The sequence below is a fragment of the Sturnira hondurensis genome, unplaced genomic scaffold (genome assembly GCF_014824575.4).
Source record: "Sturnira hondurensis isolate 20B ecotype Veracruz unplaced genomic scaffold, ASM1482457v3 Scaffold0000942, whole genome shotgun sequence".
NCBI lineage: Eukaryota > Metazoa > Chordata > Mammalia > Chiroptera > Phyllostomidae > Sturnira > Sturnira hondurensis.
In genome coordinates, this window is record NW_028073573.1 from 520,135 (window position 1) to 543,649 (window position 23,515).

General features: G+C 44.7%; 1 protein-coding gene across 2 annotated transcripts in view; it reads left to right on the top strand.

Moving 5' to 3' along the window:
- The window catches only part of PLD5 (phospholipase D family member 5), a 234,341-nt gene that overhangs the window by 197,193 nt on the left and 13,633 nt on the right, over positions 1 to 23,515 (top strand). For both annotated transcript variants that reach the window (XM_037057462.1, XM_037057471.1), the window contains exons 6-7: positions 18,200 to 18,397; positions 21,707 to 21,843. In XM_037057462.1, the coding sequence (XP_036913357.1) occupies positions 18,200 to 18,397; positions 21,707 to 21,843 (335 nt within the window). The remainder of the gene's footprint in view (positions 1 to 18,199; positions 18,398 to 21,706; positions 21,844 to 23,515) is intronic.

Genomic DNA, 23,515 nt, shown 5'->3' on the forward strand with positions numbered 1-23,515 from the left:
AATACAGATACAGCATATTTCAAAAGTCAGTGACTTTACAGAAACACTCAACACTCACATCCATCTCGGTGCCCTTGAAGAACCTCCGTAAGCGCCCTGGAATTTTGGGGACACCCCATTCTCAGTGTCAAGCACAGCCTGCCCCGTTTAACCTGCGTAGCAGGGCAGCTGCGGGGCCTGGGCCACTGGGGAAGCTTCCTGAGTTCCCCGGACTGTAGGGTTTTCTGACCTTTGGGGAAGCAAGGCCGGCCAGGTGGCACTTCGAGAAGAACATCTTTTGTGTACATGTTTGTCCTGTATTCATTTTCACTGATGTCACAGGGAGGGATGGAAACTCATTAGGCCTGTATAATCTCATTAAAGGTTATCTCAGAAATGTCTGCCCTTGAAGGTAGAAATGATCACTCTGACTTTTACCACTGAGTGGATAGGAGAGAATTGGCACTAAAGGACCAATTTAGAAATGCACTTTTTTGATACTGACAAAAATCACCATTAATCAAACATTCGGCAAATACTTCTGAGCTTTGTTCTTAGGGAAGCAATTATGTATAATTTGGAAAAGGAGATTGGGTAGACTGGATGGCCTGGAATGCTAAATTTAAACGTTGGAGGTGTATCTTTTAAAGAGTGAAAAAAAAATAAAGAGTGAAGAGTTATTGATGATATTTGACCTTGACCTAATCGAAGAAGTATTTTAGAGAGATGTGGATAAAAACAGCAGGAAGGAGACATTTTTTATAGTACTTAGTAGTCCTCTGAAGTCCTCCAGGGCTGGGCTCGGGAGACAGAAGAGTTGAATCTTCTCTACAGCAGGACCCCAATAAAATTGGAAAGAGCTACGCACGTGTTATTTTAAATTTTCTACACATTGAAAAAATGTTAAAGGTCAAAATAATCAAAATTTTACTTAACCCAAGTATTAATGTATTAGCATTATCATACATAATCAATATGAAAAATGGAGATACTTCACATTTTTTCATGCTAAATCTTTTTTAAATTCAGTGTGCAATTTGCACCGCTAAGCACCTCTCAGTTCAGACTAGTCCAGTGTTTAACTGCTCAGGAGCCTCACCGGTCATCAGCTACTGCACTGGACAGTGGCTCGAGAGCCTTTCTCCGCCTCCTGTGTCCTACAGACCTGCAATACCCACGTCGTAGGAGCACGGCAGTTTCTTCCATGTTCTCATGTCGCACTGTTTCTGCGCAGTTCTCGTGTTCCACCCCCAACGTACTGAACCAAAGTCTCAATGTTCATCGGAGGCCCTGTGTGATCGGTGTGCTTGTTACAGTTGAGAATCACTGTCTTCGAGAACAGTGCTTCTCAACACGTGATTTGTGGGGCCAGAACCAGCAGTATCAGCATCACCTGGGAAATTGGGGGGCACCAACACAGACCCATGGAATTAAACTGTGGCCAGAAATCTGAGTTCTCCCAAGCTCTGCAAATGATTTCAATATGCATTTGAGTCTGCGAACCACTGTGCTAGAACCTCTTTCTCTGCGGACACTAAGAATTAGCCTCAAGTTCTCAGTCCAAGCAAAGTGTCTTCCTAGTGGAGTAGAACGTGATAGACTCAAAGCACACTCTTTTCTTTAATGTCCTTTATTTTGAAACTTTGAGTTATCTGTAAATAAAATCCTCCAGAAATCTCATCATCAGGATTCTCTTTCTGGCTGATTTCTTGGTCTGTCTGCAGGAGTTTGTTTTAGTTTCTTCTGTGAGTAGTGGTCCCACAAGGAAGCACAGTATTTTCCAGAATGATGAAAAGTTTATGTCCTTTCTGTACATATGGCAAGGTCAGTGGCTTCTGGGTAAGGTTAGTCTTAGGACTTCCTTTCTAGTCAATCATCATTTTTGTTTTATGCTATAATACAGACTCTGCAACATGGCAGCAGCTTGTAATTCTGTGGAGATTACATTGTGATTTGAGTGTTAATGAATGCGTTCATAGCTGGCAGCGTATTTTGAATGTCCTGCTTCATCAGCAGAGAGAATCATTGAATTGGCGTCTTGTCTTGCTCAAAAGCCTATACTTGTCAACCACCTGGGAAATTCAGCATTATCTAGGAAAGTATCTAGGAAGAAAAAAAGGTATTCTTAAAATGGACTCATGAAGAAAATTTCCCATTTTACTACATTCATTTTTCTCTAGGACACAGTGAGAGACCTCGTAGATAAGAAAAAGGCAAGTGGAGTGTTTATTTTTAACTAAACTGCTTGGTTGCATTGCATTAGGACTCCCAGAGTTGCCATGAATGGAGGAGGGGTTCTCTCTGACCAGTGCTGGGCATTGGAAGCTGGCCACGGGCTAGGCTAGGGCAACAATAATATTTACCCAAAAGTAAAGTAGCTGGGGTTTGTAATGAGTACATATGGAAGATCTATGATGCAAACAATGCCAATAGTGTTTATAGTACGTAGACACTGGTCAAAGAGCTGGTTCTAGAAGCTGGTATACTTGAACCTGGAAAAAGCACTGGGTCAAATGCTTCTGGGTCAAAGCATTGCTCAGCACCGAGGATGGCACAGGGCTGCATTTGCCCTCAGTTAATGGTTTCGTCTAGAGGCAGACCCCAGGTTAACACCTATTTCAAGATGTGAACACAGGCTCGGTGGTAGAGGGCTAGTTGGTTAGACCCCATCTGGGTCCTCAGGGCCGGAGCCCGAATGCTCATTTGAACCAGACATTCCCTGTTCATCCCATCATGTCTTCCAAAGGTGGACCCTTTGCAAGGTTGTGTGGTAACCCGCTGTCCCAGCACCCCTTGGCTCAGTGGTGAAAAGGGGTGAATAGAAATCTGTCCGTCGGTCTTTCGTTGGAGTCCTCTGTCTCAACTGGCACCTTGAGCCCAGCAGTGGGGGTGTGGCCTATTCTAGAAAGATGGATACTTTTATTCAGAGATTTCACAGAAAATGGTGAGGCTCTCAACAATTCCCCAACTGAAAAGACGAAACCAACGAGGCTGACCCAACCACTTAGTGGGAATTATTTCCTGTGTTTTGGGAGCTGACTGTTGGAACAGGGAGACCCTTCACGTGCGTTAGCGGAGTCCTTCCAGTGCTCACCTGCATCGTTGACGAGGGAACCCAGGCTCTCGCAGCATCTGGGCTGGGCTGGGGTTCTCCATTACTGACAGGTGGCCTCAGCGGATGAGAACCTTTTCCCTCTCCCTTTCCTGCGGCTTTACAATAAGCGGTAGAGGCCCCAAAGTTCATTCTAGGAAACTTCATTCCGTCAAAATGATTACAGATGGAAAGTGCGAATGAGTGAAGTCTCATTTAAAGAACTTATTTTATGACTTTTAAGTGCATATATAATTTAACCTGCCAAACCAGCTAGGTCTGCAGTTTCCAAGTAGAAGTTAAGCAGCAGTTGTTGCTTTAATGAGTGATGACTAAATTTTGATTACCATGGTTCGCTCAGGTACTCAAAATAAGCTGGTCCATTTAAACAGGTTAAAGATGCACTCCTAAAATTCCCAGGATCCTGTCTTCTCAGAAATAAGGCAAAAGTGAACTGTGCTGTCAGTCCAATTATCATCTTAAATTTGTGTTGTTTAAGTTAGTAAGGAATTACTGTGTATATTCTACTCCTCATATACACTTGGATTTGAGAAAAGACTGTTTTGACCAAATATGTTTACCACCTCCTTTCTGACCAGACAGCAGTGGGGTAGTTACAGCCTCAAAGTGCATCTTTTTCTATTATCTGTGATGCATTGACAGTTTCCACACTATATTCGCAGCAAGAAAAAAAATAATTAGGTAATGGGGGGCAGGGCTGGGAATACAAGAAAGAAAACTGTACTTGAACAAAAGTTAAATAAAAAAAAACACTTCTAAAGCAAATATGACAGGTAAAAAAAATAATAATTAGGTAAAAAAAAATCCGAAAAAAATTTTAATTGACATGTTTGTATTACTTTCGTATTATAAAAGACTTGCATATTTTATTTTTTTGCCCAATTAACATATTCTTTGTGTTCAACCAAGGGCTTTCTTTAAGGCTCTTTTTCAGTTATTCATGATAGAAGAATGAATAAATATCGATAAGCTTATTAAAAGATCTGCTGGTCTTAATGAAGGATTGTACCTTTACCACTTGACTTTGGTTCGTTGGGTTGATTGTTTTGTAAACACCGGATGTTCTGTTCCCTAGGTTTGTGGTATTGCCCTTGCATGTGCATATTGAAAATGCTTTTCCAGTATATTCTGTCGTGCAACTTGGTGAAGAAGCACCTTCTCCAGGAAACATTTCTCGATGTTTATATGTAGCGACACACACTGGTGTGACTTGCACCTCTTTATCCTCAGTGGCAACTGAGTAAACAATTATTGAAATGTTTTATTTTTTAATATATTTTATTTATTATGCCATTACAGTTGTCCTATTTGTCCCCTTCATTGCCCTCCACCCTGCACACCCCCTCCCCCACCATTCCCCCCCTTTAGTTTATAACCACGTGTCTCAAGTTCTTTAGATTCTATATTTCCCCCACTATTCTCCCCCTCCCCCCTATCTATTTTCTACCTACCCTCTATGCTATTTTCTATACCTTCTCTCCCCTTCTCCTCCTCCCACTCCCCTGTTGCTAACCCTCCATGTGATCTTCATTTCTATGATTCTGCTCCTGATCTAGCTGTCCTCTTGGTTTGCTTTTGTTTTAGGTGTGGTTGTTAATAACTGTGAGTTTGCTGTCCTTTCACTATTCATATTTTTTATCTTCTTTTTCTTATATAAGTCCCTTTAACATTTCATATAATAAGAGCTTGATGATGATAAACTCCTTGAATTTGATCTTATCTGAGAAGTACTTTATCTGTCCTTCCATTCTAAATGAAAGCTTTGCTGGATAGAGCAATGTAAGAACACCCAAAGAAGAAGATGTAGGTGGATGTAGGTCTTTGGATTTCATGACTTGGAATACTTCTTTCCAGCCCCTTCTTGCCTGTTAGGTCTCTTTTGAGAAATCTGCTGACAGTCTGATGGGCACTCCTTTGTAGGTGACTGTCCCCTTATCTCTTGCTGCTTCTAGGATTCTCTCCTTCATTTTGGTCTTGGCTAATGTAATTATGATGTGCCTTGGTGTGTTCCTTCTTGGGTCCAACTTCTTTGGGACTCTCTGAGCTTCCTGGATTTCCTGGAAGTCTATTTCCTTTGCCAGACTGGGGAAGTTGTCCTTTATTATTTGTTCAAATAAGTTTTCCACTCATGGCTGTTTCTTTTCCCCTTCTGGTACCCCTATAATCCGGATGTTGGCTACCAGAGACCAACTCCAAAAAGGCTACCAGAGACCCAGTGAGTGACAGGGACTTTACAACAAGGACAGTGTGAAATCCACGCTATTAGGCCAAAATAGGCTTCGGTCTCTGCTTCTTCCTTTGATCAGTAACAGAGGTTCATGTACAGCTCACAGCCCTACAAGGCAGGTAAGCGCATCCTAACCCCGGCCACCGCAGCCTGAGAAACGTGTCATCCGCCTGCGAGTTGTGAAGCCACTGCGTGTCCTCATGTTCCCCAAACTGGCTTCCTCCCTGAATCGCCGCTCTCAGCCAGCACCCATTGAGTCAGTGATTTCAGAGAACATTTAGTCACTTACTTCAGGAGAACTTCTTAAATTTCCTCTCTCCATTGGAGGACAAAATGGGGAAGGATTTCCAGAAACTTTTAGGAGCTGAAGAGGTGGAAGATCATTTGCTGAATAGATTCAGTGTCTCTCCTGACGTGCCCTCCAATTTTAATAGATCTTGGAATTTAGAGGTAGAGGGGGGGTAAATTTATTCTTTTTTCAATTACAGTTGTCCTTCAGTGTTATTTTACATTATTTTAAGGTATGTGCATAGTGGTTAGACAATTAATGCCTTTATATAATTACAGAGCGATGCCCCCCGGAGGTCTAGCGCCCACCTGGCACCACACATAGTTTTTACAGTATCACTGACTGTTCTCTGTGCTGTAGTTTCCACCCCTGTGACTGCTCTGTCCCCACCCATTTGTACTTCCCAATCCCTTCGCCTTCTCCCCACAGCTCCTCAACCCCCCTCCCAGCTGGCAGCCCTCGGTTTGTTCTCTGTACCTAAGAGTCTGTTAATATTTTGTGTTGGTTTTTTTTTCCATGTATGTTGCTCTTTCGATTCTACACATAAATGAAATCATACAGTATTTGTCTTTTTCTGTCTGACTTATTTCACTCAGCATGATACCCTCTAGGTCCATTTGTGTTGTCACAAGTGGTAATATTTTGTTCTTTTTTGTGGCCAGGTGATATTCCATTGCGTAAATGCACCACACGTTTTTGTCCACCTGTCTGTCTGTTGGCACTCGGTTTGTTTCAGATCTTGGATATTGTCAGTGATGCTGCAGTGAGCACAGGGGTGCACATGTCTTTTTGGATTAGTGTTTTGGATTTCTTTGGATGTGTACCAAGAAGTGGAATCACCGGGTGATAAGGTGGCTCCATTTTTTATTTTTTGAGGTGTCTCCATAATGTTTTCCATAGCGGCTGCACCCCCCTGCATCCCTCCAACATTGCACAAGAGTCCCCTTTTCTCCACACCTTTGCCAGTGGTCGTTTGTTGGTTTATTAATGATGGCCATTCTGACAGGCGTGAGGGGACCTCTCACTGTGGTTTCAGGCTGAATGTCTCTGATGATTAGTGCCCTTAAGCACCTTTCCATATGGCCGTTGGCCATCTGCATGTCCTCTTTGGAGAAGGGTGGGCTTCATGCTGCTCTGTGCCAAGGAGAAAAGCCTGGTGGTGTTCAGTTCCCCATCAGCGCCTGCATGTGGGAGCCTGTGCACGTGTGTGTGAATAGAGGCAAGTGTGCTTTCGAATAGCTTGAGCATATGGTTTTTCCTTAATTACACACATCACTCGGGTAAGGATGCGAGGGCTTCTCGTGGCGCCCAAGTGTCTACCGTGGTAAAGATGAAAGATGCTTCTTTGGCTTAGCACATATTTCATTTCCAGCTGGTTGCTGGGCATTTGTTCTTTAAGGCCACACACACCTTTGTATCAGACTTAGGATGTGAAAAGGCTTTAGTTAATTTTCCACAAATAAAAGTTACTACTTGTCCTGGAGAACATGGCTCTCACGAAAGGGCATTGGAACTCCGGACAGGAAAAGCCTCTTGTCCTAGAAATACTGCCGCGGGGATAAACGCTGGTTCAGACTGCGGTCACTTTGTTTTCCACTGTTTAAGTAAAATATCGAGGCCTGCTCTTGTTCCTTCTCAAAACCAAACATTTTGGTTGTGTGAAAGGCATNTGGTTTCAGGCTGAATGTCTCTGATGATTAGTGCCCTTAAGCACCTTTCCATATGGCCGTTGGCCATCTGCATGTCCTCTTTGGAGAAGGGTGGGCTTCATGCTGCTCTGTGCCAAGGAGAAAAGCCTGGTGGTGTTCAGTTCCCCATCAGCGCCTGCGTGTGGGAGCCTGTGCACGTGTGTGTGAATAGAGGCAAGTGTGCTTTCGAATAGCTTGAGCATATGGTTTTTCCTTAATTACACACATCACTCGGGTAAGGATGCGAGGGCTTCTCGTGGTGCCCAAGTGTTTACCGTGGTAAAGATGAAAGATGCTTCTTTGGCTTAGCACATATTTCATTTCCAGCCGGTTGCTGGGCATTTGTTTTCTTTAAGGCCACACACACCTTTGTATCAGACTAAGGATGTGAAAAGGCTTTAGTTAATTTTCCACAAATAAAAGTTACTACTTGTCCTGGAGAACATGGCTCTCGTGAAAGGGCATTGGAACTCCGGACAGGAAAAGCCTCTTGTCCTAGAAATACTGCCGCGGGGATAAACGCTGGTTCAGACTGCGGTCACTTTGTTTACCGTTGTTTAAGTAAAATATCGAGGCCTGCTCTTGTTCCTTCTCAAAACCAAACATTTTGGTTGTGTGAAAGGCGTATAAGTAAAGAGAAGAATGAAAGAGAAAGAGGACCCTGGCCAGGGCGCTCAGTTGGTTAAGGCGTTGTCCTGATACGCCAAGGCTGTGGGTTGGATCCCTGATCAGGGCTCATACAAGAAGCAGCCAGTGAGACAACAAATCTCTCTTTCTCTCTCTCCAATTAAAAACATATTAAAAATTTTAAAGAATCAAAAGAGGAGGTGGCGAGGAGCTATTTACTGGGAAAATCCTCCAACCCCGAGTATATGTGCCCCTGGGTTTTTCCTCCTCCCTGGGGAAAAGCCCTCTGTAGGTTGGTACCGGGAGGTGAGAAAACAGGTATTGGGCCCTGGCTGATGTGGCTCAGTGGACTGAGCGCTGGCCTGTGAACCAAAGGGCTGCCAGTTTGATTCCCAGTCAGGGCACATGCCCAGTTGCAGACCAGGTCCCCAGTAGGAGGTGTGCAAGAGGCAATTACACATTGATGCTTCCGTCCCTTTCTTTTTCCCTCCTTTTCCTTCTCTAAAAAATAAATAAGTAAAATATTTTCAAAAAGAAAGCAAAACAGGCATTTGCTCTGTGGAAGAACACAGACAGAATTTGCATTTTAGTCAGAGCAACATGAGATCCATAACAGAAAAGTGCCTTCGAAGATTTACAAGTCAACATCCAAGCACTTGAATTTAATCCTGTGTAACCCAAGTATAGAAGCACTAAGCAGCTGTATGATAAGTTGCAGGAGAAACTGGAGACCAGAGATAATGTGGGCAGGGCTTCCCAGGAGTCATGTGAAGGCTGGGAAGGAGGAGACGGAAGGAATGTGGAGGGGGTACCATTTCCACCACATCCATATAAACCTATCACATCCGTCAAATAGATTAACTAGCTCACCGAAGGCTTGATGTTGCTTCAGTACAAAAGCACACAACTGAATGTGAATCTGGGTTCTCAAGAAAGCCATCTCTAAAACGCCCTTAGCTTCGAGTGTCTTTCTCTTGTCTTGAATTCCATTTGCAACGGAAATAGGGTCATTGACGTGACTCAAGTTCTGCAAGATGTCAGTGAATCTGTAGAGTAGATGGACCTCAAGTACGATGTGAGAGCCTTTTTAACTTTCTAAAACATTGGGCAACGCACTGGATAGACCTGATAGAACTTTCCAAGAGTAGATCCAGTTTTGCTTGCAGTCAACTATAGACATTTTTTCACATACAAAATTAGGCTTAACACTGCTTCCCACACATTCACTTGGGTTGTTTATATCACAGGGGTTGGAGGAAATTTGACTTCCAAGAGCAGGTGACTTTTTTATACTTTCCAAAACTGCACACAAATTGTGTGAATTTTGTTTTGCTACTTTCAAATACATAACCAACATACAGGTATTGAGGGTTTTACCTCCTTTACCCAAATTAAGGTAATGGCTTTTTAAGGTAATGGCTTTTACAGACCATTGTTTATCCCTTGCATATATAGGGTTTTCTAAATTCACTCCCTAAAAAGCCTAAAACATTGCCATCATCAGGAATTGAATGACGAAATTATCAATAGACACCTAGAGGCCTATTTACAACTACTAGAAAATATTATATATATATGTATATATATATATGCATTATTCTTTAGCAGATCCCCAAAAGAAATAAAATAAAAGACCCTATTTATTTTCTGAGATGAAGGGAGTTGTTCTCTGCTGTCCTTCCTCTCTCCCTGTCCCTCCTACTTTTTGCTCATCTTCTCACCTACAAATTCTTTTCTCTCCCTCTTTTTTTCTTCATTTTCTTTCACCCTTTCCTTCCTCTCCTCCTTCATCTGGGTGGTAGAGAAGGCACATTTAGCCTAGCCCATGTATTTAGACATGAAAAGACNCAATAGACACCTAGAGGCCTATTTACAACTACTAGAAAATATTATATATATATGTATATATATATATGCATTATTCTTTAGCAGATCCCCAAAAGAAATAAAATAAAAGACCCTATTTATTTTCTGAGATGAAGGGAGTTGTTCTCTGCTGTCCTTCCTCTCTCCCTGTCCCTCCTACTTTTTGCTCATCTTCTCACCTACAAATTCTTTTCTCTCCCTCGTTTTTTCTTCATTTTCTTTCACCCTTTCCTTCCTCTCCTCCTCCATCTGGGTGGTAGAGAAGGCACATTTAGCCCAGCCCATGTACTTAGACACGAAAAGACAAGAACAATTTTGGGAAAAAGAAGGAATAGGAGCAGGTTTGATATTATACACTTAAAGAGAAAGTGAAGTCACTGTCCAAGTTCAAATTCATGAGGAAGAATTCCCTTACTTTTCTGACTTGTTGATCAAGCATCCCCCCTCAATGTCCATATTTTGGTTCTTTGAATTCTAATTGAATTTTTAAACAAATCCCCACAGAATCTCTGCCATCTCAGTGACAATAATTAAGGAAAATACTTTCTTCTCTCCTTTTCTTTGTTTATATTTCCATGGACTCTCTCATTATTTTTGTAGTCCTAAGATGTTTGTGGCATATAGAATCGTCTGATGAAGATCAGTAGACACAAAGATTAGGATGGACTCAGTTGGAAAGCCGCAGGGTCTCTGATGACTACTTTTTGGAAGGATGAGGTTGATTATTGCTAACGTGACTTTTTTCACGTATTGCTCTTTCTTCTTTTGTGGTCAGAACATAAATGGGAGGCTCTGATACCCGTCTCCATCTCACGAGGTTGGAGGGTCATTTTGCTGCCATGTTTGAATCTCCTCCCTGAGAAGATTTATAACCTAAAGATAAGGCAGGTGCTTTAGGATTGCAGTGTGACTGAAGCTGCTTATCCTTTCTCATTTGGCAGAACCTATTTCGACAGGTTTGTTATTTTAAGCAAGACAGAGCAGGGCTCCTCATAGCTTCTTAGTACTGCAACCTTGACCCTGAAACAGAAGCTAGAAATGAAATGCTTGTTAGAAATATTTGAAGGAACATTCCATTATCATTCATCGCTGGGATCTCCTCTTTGGGCAATTCTTTTACTATATCGAAGTCGCCTATGGCACTGAGGAGAAGAAACACATCAGCCTGAGAAATAAGCACATATTAGATTCCTGAGAATTTGCCACTAGACAATTTTCTCTGCGCTCTAGCTCTGTTACAAAGCGACGGTGATCACGTTGACCTGCTTCCTAGGTAATGGCTGAAGTCATTGCACAGCAGCGTTTAAACTAATAAATGAGCACCCTGCCCAGGGCAAACAATTCAGGGAGCAGAACAATGAAAACACACTTCGGCAGTGACGACACTCAGCCCAAAGCCTCCAGTGCATTCAGAGGAGAGAGAAACGCTCCTTCCTATTAGCGGAAAACAAAGGGCCCTGCTTCTGTGTTCCCTGCTCCTCCATCAGTGATGTCAGCCTTGGGGATTTTAGTTGGAAATTTAATTTGGGGTTAGACTCAGAGGAGAATTGAACTTCCAATCCCAACTTGTTAGTGGAATTAATGTTGCCCCTGTCTTTGTGATTGAATTCATCTTATGTATTTTTTTAAATGATGCCAAATAATTATTTCTTGCCAGCTAGGGGAGAAACAGCCTCTGAAAGATACAGGAGATGGGAATGTTTGCTCCGTGTGTTGTGCCTTGAGATGTTCTGTTTGCAAGCCCAAGGCATGAACCCAAGTGGGACTCTCTCTATCCCCGTGTGTGGCAGCTCTGACTTGCCCCATGGTTGTACCCTAGTGTTCTTCATCTGGATCAAGAATTATCACGGCCTCCAAATACATTTCTAATAGCCCTTGCTCGAAATGTATAGTCTCTCCTTTCTTGAGATCTCTTGGGCTGAAAATTTCCTACCGCCTAGTGATACCGCAGCCGTTTGTAAGGTGGTAATGCAACGCCTTCCTCGCATTTGTGCTGACGGTGGTGTAAACCAACCTAATACGCTGCCAGACGTACAAAAATACAGCACGTACAGGGACGTCCCGTAGATAATACCTGACAGTGACAATGAACGACTCTGTTTCTGGTTTATGGATTGACTGCACTTTTTATCATTGTATTCTTTCTACTTATAAAAAAAAGTTTGCTCTAAAGCAGCAGCCTCAAACATCTCATGTTAGCCCCGCTCTTGGTTGCTTCATTTTGTCTTGTGCTTGATTTGTGCCCATGTGGTTTTGTGCAGTAACAGGCTGTGTGGGCTGGTAGCCTCCGAGCGATGGACGGTCCTTCGAGCCCTGGTGTGTGGTAGGCTAGGCCGCCTGAGCTACGCACACTCTGATGTTCTGAACAATAGAATTACTTAACTAACGTATTTCGGAACATGTCCCCGTTACGAAGTGACACAGGAAAGAAGGGAAAAAAACAATACCCCTCTTTCATCCTGCAAACGAACCCCCTGTGTGGATTGACTTTATCAGTAAAGCTTTATTGGGCAAAGGAGACCAGGACCTGCAATCAAGGACATTATTCTGTGATCTTGCAAGTCACTTTCCCTTCGGGGTCCTCAGTTTCCTTAATTTTTATTTATTTATTTATTTAAAGAGAGGGGAAGGGAAGGAGGAGAAAAGAGTGGGAGAGAAACATCAATGTGTGGTTGCCTCTCGTGAGTCCCCTGCTGGGAATTGGCCTGCAACCCAGGCATGTGCCCTGAGTGGGAATCGAACCATGATCAGCTGGTTCACTGGCCTGTGCTCAGTCCACTGAGCTACACCAGCCAGGGCCAGTTTCTTTAATTTTGAAGTAAAGTTAGACTAGCTGTTCTCCAAAGTTCTTATGTTTTCTCTCTCTCTCTCTCTCTCTCTCTCACACACACACACACACACACACACACACACACGTTCCTTCTGGCACACACTATTATTCCCATTTCCCAAAGACATCAAGAAATTAAGTGGTGTAGACCACCCACTGTGTCAGGAAAGGGACCAGAAAGGACATCTCTGAGCTGCAGGCAGCCTGTGAGCTGCCTTTGCAGCCTTTGATTCAATCCTTTCTTTCTATTCCCAGGAACAAAAATTTCACCTGGAGGGCAGAAACAAAATCAAGTTACAGCTCCTAGTAATTACATTGCCTGCAGCAACTCAGAATGTAAATCAGCAGCCAACTGGAGCCATGTTAGTTGATCCCAGTTGCAGGTTCGTTTGTCTCTGTCAAGAAAATCAAAGACATACTTGTTCACATTTTCATAAAATCACGAAAACAACAAACCATTTGTAAATGATCAATGGAGCTGTGGCGAGGCTAATTAGTATTAGTCATTGTGCATCACAGCCAAGAACGGTGCTGATGCCGCTCCTCCCGTTCTGCTTTGAAACCGGGGACTCCTAACATAAGTAGAATTCCAGGGCGGCATGAAATAGGGCACACACACAGGCATTAGGACTTGCCTCTTGCCCACAGGATGCTGTAGTTTTGTGGGTGTTCCACTTTACAAATAATTCTTCCTGAAAAGGAAATACTAAACCAGTCTGTACCGTACTCCCAGCCTCCCTGCTCTCTGGCTGTACGTTTGAGCAAGTCCATTGATCTCTTTGCACCTCGGTTTCCTTCCCTATAAAATGGGTTGTTGTGAGGTTCAAATAAATGCAAACCTGTAAAGCATTTAAAACAGTACCTGGTGCCCAGTCAGCGCTGTAATGAATCAGTACCTGTGGTTATTTCTCCCTGTGCAATAGGATGGTCGTATTAAACCCACATGTCCCACAAGGTCTTCCTTTATGTGCAAGCGCAGGGGGTCAGAATGGAACCATTGATGTACCTCGAGTTTTATTCAAGTCATTACTCTTGGAACAGCCTCTCGGCAGGGCACCCAGGTGTTTGAGGTCCTAGGCCTCCTTTAGTGTCTCAGTCGAGCACTAATACTACATCCATTTTGTCAAAAAGACAATCAGCGTTTTCCTAAGAATAATTCTCTTCCAAAGAATCACCAGCTGGCAAATCTCCAGCCTTTTCAAGATTACTTTATTCAAACTGTTGAGCCATTCAATCAAGTGTGTGATTGAGCCTAAAAGTCAACAGAGCCCACCAGGATGCTCAGTGGGCATGGGGCTGGCCTATGGCTGGGGTGGGGCCGGGCTGTGCTCAGCGACCCACCAGCAGGCAGAGGGCTGATCCTGGCGGGTAGGTTCTGGGTTATTGATAAGGCAGCTCTAACAGTGACTCAGCTAATGCACCAATCAATCAATGTAGCTTTTCGTTCCTTGGAAAATATAGGCATAGGAGCCCTTCGGAATCTCAACTCTGTGTCATTTTTTCCCACTCCCAGCATTTTAAGAAGGTTTGTTCATATACTTGTCCTGAATTCTTTTGTTCTGGCTGGAAAACCTGCAAAATGAGGCCAGTGTCTTTTTCTCGTCTTCCGTCAACACCAGCCTGAACCAAACAGGAATAATTAGAAATGGGCATGAGTCACTCTGAGGTTGAGAGGAAGATGCTCGTGGGCGGTATCTTTGTCCTTACATCTCCAGGGGGCCAGGCGTGGCTTCTTCCCGTTGCCTTCAGCTTCTACCGCTGTCATGATGTCACCGAACAGAAGGACAACAGGCCTGCAGAGAGCAGCTTACACAACAGAGGGAAAGGAAGGCTAAGCCATTGTTCAGGATGGAATTGTCAGCAATACCCGTAGCATTGACAGTGACCCCGGCATCTTGATGATGGTAAATGGTGCATGAGGAAGGTCCCGGGGATGATAGATTCTACAGTGCTCATAAATATGTTCCAGATGAAGATCTCATCATGCATCGGGGACAAACATCACTTGTAATCGTGGTGCCGTTAAATAAGACTTTTTATTTTATGCTTCCGGTTTTTCCATTAGCTCTTAAGGAATTGGTTCACCGGATTTCCAGATTAAACGTGTGCTGGTAGACATTCCCAAACAGGGTTCAATAGAGACTGGAGGACAGAGCACCGCTGACTGTCTAGGAGCATCCTTGTGCCCTAGACTCTGATGGGCAAAGCTGCTTCCCAAAGCCCAGCCCTTCTTTCAGCCTTCGTCGCCTGCATTCACTCCTTCCCCCCACAAACTCCTGCTCTGCTGCCTGGGAACTTCCTGCCCCAACCACAGTATTGAATACCTACCCGGTAGTGCCCCCTACAGTGTGACTTAGGAGAAAGCAACACCATATTGAGTGTGGGTCACTGTTCTCTGCTGCACTGGCCTGTTGTCCTCACAACGCTGCCATGCAGGGGCTGGGGGCACAGGGTGGTGTCCCCCCAGCAAAGCACAGGAAGCAGGAAGCAGTAAAGGTCGCCATCCCAGCAAGTGGCAGTAGGCGGGACTTACACAGGATTGCTATGGAAACTGGGCTGTGCTGGGTAATGCGGTGGAGGGTTTATGGAGGTGGAGCTTTGCTCAGGGTTGGATGCTATTAGGAAGGAGGAGCGGTTTCAGACTAGGTGTGTTCATAAGCCTGTTGTTCTACATGGGAGGGGAATGGAGTGATGCTAAGGCTGTGATCAGTAACAAAGCCCCACTCACATTAGCCATGATGGGGCTATGTGGTCACTTTTGTGGCTTGGATGATGCGCACGTTTTGTCTGGGTTCAGACTTGTATGAAGTAGGTGGTCTTGGTTTTGTTTTGATCCATCCTGGACCGCCACGGGTGGCCCGGTCTGAGGCTGGCGTACTGGAAGTGGCTTATGTTTAACAGATCACTGGGGCTCAGCCCGGATGCCAGGCTGGTTCCTGGAAATGTCAAGGCCAAGCTGCCCGTCACATGCCAGCTTCTGGACCACAGGGGCACCTTTCTCTCTCTTGGTGACATAAATAAGGTGAAGCACTTGTCCAAATTCATACAGCTCATGAGCTGAAGATGCGTAATGTTAATTCAACTATATCTGGTCTCTAAGCCCAAACACTTAGCAATAATTTGATCTCATTTGGCTTTCATGAAACCTGTTTTCATCTTCCTGGATTTCTCAAGGAAATCCAACCAAGTTTCCTGGCATATTCTGTGGGCAGAATTGCATTGAATCTTAAGAACAACGTTGGCCACTGACTTCAGTGAGAACCCAAGCCTAATAGGACCTAAGGCCACTCTATTTCAAGGACAGCCTCTTGTGCTCCTTAATGCACTCCTTTGTCAGAAATCAGATTGTGTTCAGGTATCTACATTCAGGGTGCAAACACCTCTAACCAGCGCTTTCCAGCCTTTCAGCTCCAGCTGCCTCATTTAATACAAGGGTCTGTGGAAGCGTGGAGAAGGTAGGAGGGAGGTCGCTGTTCCTCCCTCAGGGCCTCCCTTCGTGTGGAGTCTTTTCATGAACACTCTGTAGACCCAGAGGAGAAGTTTAAAGGTGGCACAGTCACTCTGCTCTTGACACTACACTGCCCCAGACCTCTGGTTACTCTCCCGCGCCATGGGGACCCCTCACCAGCCATTTAAGGCATCCTGTGATCTCACCTCTACCTACTCTCTCCCTGTAATGCCTACATGTATACCCACTGCTCCTGCTGCGTAGAGTGACACCTCACTGTTGGAGCATCACTGTTGGGCACAGCTGCTGCCCTCTGCTTGCGTGTCCCCTGCCATCACCTACTAAAGGCTCAAGTTCATGACCAGTAAAAACAGACCTGGAGAAGCAAGTGGGAATGTTCTGAATCATGCATCTGAAATAGCCTGGCTACTGTGACCACTCAACTAGCCACAAATGGTTTCTAAAGAATGAATGTTATGTCCTCACACTTGTGACCGAGTGTCTGGAATCTGTTGGTGCTTGAAGTAAAATTGTTCATGGATAAAGACTTTTGCCACAGCTATTCCTTGATGTGAGTGACTGTTTAACCCCTTAGGGCAGGGGTGTAGTAAGAAACATACTCAGAAGGCAGAGGGAAGGAGGACCTTGGTCTAGCCCCTCTATACTCACGCACATGCTCCCCTGTCTTACGCAGCTCCAATTGCATCCCTGTCGGCCTCAGTGCCTTTGCACACACCTGCTGTGCCTGCCATGCTTTGCCTCCTCCCATTTCCTTAACCTCTCATTGTCCTGAGTGTGTTTGTCCACCCGGGTCTAGGAATCTTGAGCAAGGAATTACTTGCCAGGTGCACAAAGACATATGTACAAAGATGCTCATTGTTTTATGTTTGTGTTAGGGGAAAAAATAGGTACAAGTTCCCAGGCAGGTTAGGTAACTTGGTGTGTCCATCTATTCTCCTGTTAGTATGGGGCTGATAGCGGGACACCAGATGGGTACAGATAAATGTGGAATAGCTGCATGACACACTGTACTGGGGAGTCTTAGGGGCCAAGGTCACACAGTGGGTGACCTCTCCTGCAGTCCTGAGTAGAGTCTCGAGTAGGGGGCTGGAGGAAGAGATAGGAGGGGAGTTTAACACTGGTGGACCCCAGGTCCCTAAAGGGCGAAGGCATCCCTAACAGAGCCCTCACTGGGTGTTTGGATTATAAACCATGTGCATTTGCACTGTTCTTTCACGACCGAAACTTCACTTTGTCACTTTTATTGACGGAATCAGAAGTCGTGTGTCATTTTTACATAGCAACGCTGGACTCAAATGAAGCCAGGGCTGCTGTGATCCTGGGTGTATTTGATCACGGTCAGGAAACCTGCTCTCAAATTCGTCATCTCCTGCTCACTAGATCTCTGGTAGTTTTCTTATCTGTGAGACCTTTACTTTCCTTGATTGTGAGTCTTAGGAGGTGGGCAAGATAAACTCTGGTCTCTTTGTTGCATGGTCCTAGGTCTGTTCCTCTTGAGGCTTGGGCAGCATCGGTAAGAATATTAAGTGCAATGCCTTTTAGTGAACACCATAGATGGTCACTCTTCTCCGCCCTTTCCACGCAGACCCGGAGAACCATAGCAACTCTTTGGAGTAGATAGTATCATGTCCATCTTGTGGAAGAAGAAACTGAAGCCTAGAGACTTAAGTCTCTTGTCCAAAGTCACACAGCCGGAAGTTGTGCAGCTGGAACTGAATCCCAGTCGGTCTGACTCCAGAATCCATGATCTTTTAAACCACAGTGTTGTGCTGCAGCCAACAGTCACCCTTTATGTTACCGCATGATTTAAGTGTTCAGACCAGAAATTAGTGTGAAGGAAACAGATCTGAAGAGCTGATGTGAACAGTGTAGGAGATTGTGGGAAAATTATTTGTAAGCACCCAAATACAAAAGGAAAGCAAAATTTTACATTTAACTGTCTTTATGACGCATCCTTTTCTCATACGACATTGTGACTGTCCCAACATACTTCTGTATAAAAGTACAAGGGGAAAAAAAAACCTCACGACTACTTTATTCTCGTGCGCTTTTCTCAGCATCTAACGCCGTCGGACGCACGTGGCATTGATGCTTCCGATTTTAATTTCACAGATGAAAGAACTCGGTGTCATCTTCTACAACTGCAGCTGCCTGGTCCTGGACTTACAGAGGATATTCGCTCTGTATAGCTCATTGAAGTTCAAGAGCAGAGTGCCTCAGACCTGGTCCAAGAGGCTCTATGGGGTCTACGACAGCGAGAAGAAACTGCAGCTCCAGCTGAACGAAACCAAATCTCAGGCGTTTGTGTCGGTGAGTCGCCCTCCTTCTTCCCTTCCACTCCCCCTCCACGGGCCCCGCAGTAAGTTGGAATGTTCCAGTGTGATCTTATAAAGATGAGATCTGGGCAAAAATAAATTCAGCGGATCAGTGGTGCTGCTTGAAGAGTTCCTAGGTGTCCACTCTTCTGCTCAGTCACGTGCCATCTCTGTGATGATGACCATCCTGTGACGATGACAACACATATTAGCAACCATTCGTCATGCCAGATACGTTGTGTTCACTGATTTGACCCTCACCGTTGTCCCTTACGGTGGACCCAGGATGGAGAGCCCCCGGCTCCCAGGGGTTCTATTCCAGACCCTCTCTTTGGTGCCCTACATCACTGATGCCCAGACTTGTTTTTAGCAATAGGACCGTGTGATGGAACAAATCTCAGGGAGCCCCAGTGTGTACAGCAGACAAAGGCGAAGCTGTTGCACAATACTGGATGGAAGCTGAGGGGCAAGAGACCCACCCAGAGGGGAAGGCCCCCTAGAAAGCTCTCAGGCCTCTGACTTCCCTGAAAAACCGCCTCCCCACCCACCTTCACCCACCTCCCCACCCACTCACCACCCTGCTGCCCACGTGCCACAGCTGTCTCCACGGTGTTACTGGCAGTGGCCTGCAGCTCTGTCACCAACTCCCCAGGACCAGCTGGGGAGCTTGTTTGAAACACCCAGGACCCTGTCACTGTGCCTTGGGTGCGACCTGGAGGTTTTGATTTGCACCGAGCTCCTGTGTAGATCTGATGCTTAGAGAAACTTCTCTCAACCACGCTCCCAATTTAATCTGGCTGTTTCTCCACTGATTGACGTCAGTGCTTTTGTGCCAGTGACTTTTACGTCACTGAAGAGCGTTTCACTGAAGAATGACTTGTGTCCTTTTAGCCTGTTACAATGAAAGCGCCCTTTTCCACCCTCTTTCCGCGCCAACATACTGGTGCGCATGCGCGCCCGGGCTGATGCCCTCAAGAGCATCAATAACGCTGAAAAGAGGGCCGAACGCCAGGCTCTTTCTCATGGGGCCGGGCTGCAACGTCATCGTTTGGTTTCTAACTGTGGTGATGGAACGTGCCTACCTTGGCAAGGCCATAGCGAATGTAGAGACCAGCCACTCTGTACCTAAATGAGCTCCTCCTGGGAAACAAATCCGGCTTCTGGGATGTGGGAGGCGTTCGGGGAAATTCCTAACTGAAAGGGAACGTGGGCATTTGGACACCTTTCAGAGATGCTTTAGGACCCCCTCCAGAGCTCACATCCTCTCCTTCTCCACACTAACCTGAAGGACATTTAAAGCAGAGCCAACAGGCTGAGGGAATAGAATAACTGGAATGCTTAATTTATTAATAGAGGTAAAAAATGAGTAAGATGCAATCCCTAAAATCGAGCTAGTACCAGTCTAGGCTGGGAGATGAGGCAAGGGCAAGTTAATAAGTTGGCATATGCTGAACAATGTAACAAGCACATCATATTATGGGAGAAGAGCAGAGGGAGACATAGCCCCTGGGTGGGGATGTAAGAGAGTTCCATGGAGGAGATAGAATTTGAACAGGAACTCAGAGAATGTATAGGACTCTCACAGGCAAAAAGACAAGAACACATCAGCCGGAGGGCTACTGGTGCGGAGGCACAGAGGTGGACGAGGGGGGAGATGGCTGTGGGGCGCATTCTTTCCATTTGGGGTGCAGATGGCGCAGTAGCCAGGAAATGGGGGAGGCAGAGAAAGAGAGGAGGCCGTAGGCAGGTCCCTGCCAATGAGACCAGACTGGACTCAGGGACCAGGAGTCCTGACAGCGGACATATTTCTTTTTCCACATCTTGGAGATGAGAAAGTGAGGAGTTAGGGAGACATGCAGGAGCCCCCACAAATAGCACGGGTGCCCAAATGAGGGGGCCGGCCATCGGGAGCAGGGGGACAGCAGGGGACACGCTGTGGGAACACCAGCCCTCTCTCTGGGTGACAGATGCAGTATCTATGTGTGTGCTGGGGAGAGTGTGGGCCTAGCGTTGGTTTCTGTTTGGCTGGTTTTTATTTTTTATTTTCTTGTTGTTTGGGGGGGAATGGGGGACATTACTTGTTTATTTTTATTAGTTTTTTTTAGCTTTAGAGCTCATCTTTATTCCAAAAGAAGAATATTGTCAATGATCAGAAACCCATTCTGATACTCACCTGTTAAGGGGACTCACTGAGCAAGGACACCGGGAGGGTGTGTGGCCTTCAGCGCTCTCCTTTCTCACCCCTGCCCTCCTCGTCTGGACACCAGGCCGACAGCACCATCTCCCCTCTGTCTGATGTGGGATGGGGTCCCCGCCAGCACCGTGTGGGTTGTTGGCCCTCAGTATGTGAAGAGGAACCCTAACCTCCATTACAGGGGAGCATTTGGTGAAGGGCCCAGTACGGGCTTTCTGGGCAGTTCCAGACGCTGTTTCTTGGGCCTTGGGATGTTAAGCCCCTCTTACATTTTTGTGCTCAGCACTGGCCACAGCGTATTGCTTGTCTGAGTAAGGCACAAACTTCAGAAACACCATTGTCAGTGGAAAGACAAGGAGAAAGTCAAAGTACATCTTTCCCTTTCTATAGCAACTTGGTCTAAAAACACCATTCACTTTTTTAAAGGTGGAAAAACCACTTTGAACAAGAGTAAAATATACCTCAAGTATAATTTGCCTCTTTTTCATTTTGCTAAATCTTTCAGAATATCTTCCTTTCCCCCGTCTCTCCTGATGAATATGGCATCTTAATAAATCTCTCAGGTTTTCCTCTGGAATTATCGATGATCCTTGCTCAACCATCAATGCTTCTCTTCCTGACTTAGTGAAAAATTAGGGGAAGAAAACAAGCCTTTTAGATTGTATTGGACGTTTTTACAGCCACGTCACTGTTCAGATGAGACGAATTCTAGGGTAAATTGCTTGCTATGTGTACACGTGTATTACATGGAAAGGCCTGAGGACATTTACAGCTTTGTGTGACAGACATGAACCCCAGGGTCACGTAAGTGCGGAGTTGGAGCATTTCTCCAAAAATCAGAGATGTGTGTATGGGAAACAAGAATCCCCCCCAAAACAGACTCAAAGGACAGATTTGAGACCGATTTCACCACACTCCAACTCTACAGGCCTCAACTCTGATAGAATTGAAAATACATGTGTCTTTTCTCAGGAACAACTGGAAAGTACGTTTACAAAAGTTTAGTTAAAGCCAAGATCCATTAAAACAGATTTTAAAAACAACAAAAAAGAGACACTCCCAGATGACAGAAGTTAATACTCTAAAAGTTTGGTTTTTGTGTCTTCCCAGAATTCTCCCAAACTCTTTTGTCCGAAAAACAGAAGCTTTGACATCGACGCCATCTACAGCGTGATAGACGACGCCAAGCAATACGTGTACATCGCCGTCACTGACTACCTGCCTATCTCCAGCACAAGCACCAAAAGGTCAGTGTGTGCATGACCTTGACCTAGAACCTGTCTCCAGGGCCAGGCACTAAACTGGGGACAGCTGGAGAAGCCAGCCCGGACCCTGACATGCTATCAGATGATGTTAGGTCGCTCATCCTTCAAATCAGCTCAGTGTGCACGTGCCGCTTACCCGAGATGCACCCCTTCCCTCGGTCCATTTTAGGGACTCGGGGTCTCACCCTACACAAGTGCCTCAGTAGTTTGCATTAGAGGTGTAAGAACAGCTTCCGAATAAAGAGTGGGTTGTTTTCAACTGGAGAATTATTTGAAAACTAAAATAAATGGAAAATAAAACAACATTAAAATTTTTTTTTGAAAACTATTAGTTGGGATGTGTCTAAATGACTTACTGCAACCGAGCAGGTCTGGCAAGAGTTTTCTTGAAGGGCACCCCACCCCGTCGTTTGCATGTCGGTCTTNAGTTTGCATTAGAGGCGTAAGAACAGCTTCAGAATAAAGAGTGGGTTGTTTTCAACTGGAGAATTATTTGAAAACTAAAATAAATGGGAAATAAAACAACATTAAAATTTTTTTTTGAAAACTATTAGTTGGGATGTGTCTAAATGACTTACTGCAACCGAGCAGGTCTGGCAAGAGTTTTCTTGAAGGGCGCCCCACCCTGTCGTTTGCATGTCGGTCTTCATCGAATGCTGAACTGCCATCCTATCTTTCATCCTAAAGGACAAGGAAACTTAAAATGGGTATGTTGTCTGTCAGTCCATCCCTCCGTCTGAGGAAGGGAGCGTCTTAAAAATGGAGGGTTTTGTCAATGATTCCTCATTGTTTCAGTGTGGAAATACGCGGAATAAACTTAGGGGCAGAGTGTGCGCCCCGACACCACTGAGTGCAGGAATTCGTGGCTCCGGCCCTGATATCTCTCACTTTTGCTTTCTTGCCGGGAATGCAGAGATTCGGGTGCCTTGGAATGTTTTGAAAAATGCACTCAATCCAGAAAAAGTGTTCCAAGTACGCATTTCTGGGAGTACAACCTGAGACCTTTTTACTTTGGAAAATTGCAATTTCAAAATAACCATTTACTGAGGTTAAGGGATTGAGAGTCCCCTTTATGGTAACGACTACAGAATTACAAAAGGCGCATTTCACCAGGAAGCAATTAATCCTAATGACCGTTGAAAAGCATTTTAAGGTGCACAGTATTAAAACACTTCTACTCTTAAATATTGAATATCTTTTTAACACTGATGGGTTTGTTTCACATCTTTTTTTACCCCTTTTTTAATGTTTTAATATTTTTAATTTATCCTTTATTTTGTTTTAGATTTACTTCTATACTTCAGCTTCACTTTGGGAAGATTTTGAAACATAGCAGATAGATTTTGCCTGATTTTGTTATTTAGAAGGAAGACGTTGTCAAGGTTGGGTTAGGGTCAGATGATGGTTTCTCATGACTGACAAAGTCTTCATTCCATGAAGTTCTACAAACAACATTAAGATCCTTCATGGCCTAGAGGAAGGATTAGTGATTATAAAATATCTTGGGAATATAAAAGTTAGGGGAAACTGAAAGAATGTTAAAGAACTGGGAACTTACCTGAAATTTTGCATTTTCATCATTAATCCACCATTTCAGCTCTTATTCGATGAGCATTTTAATCATACTTTGACATTTCAAAACTTCCAGTGCCTT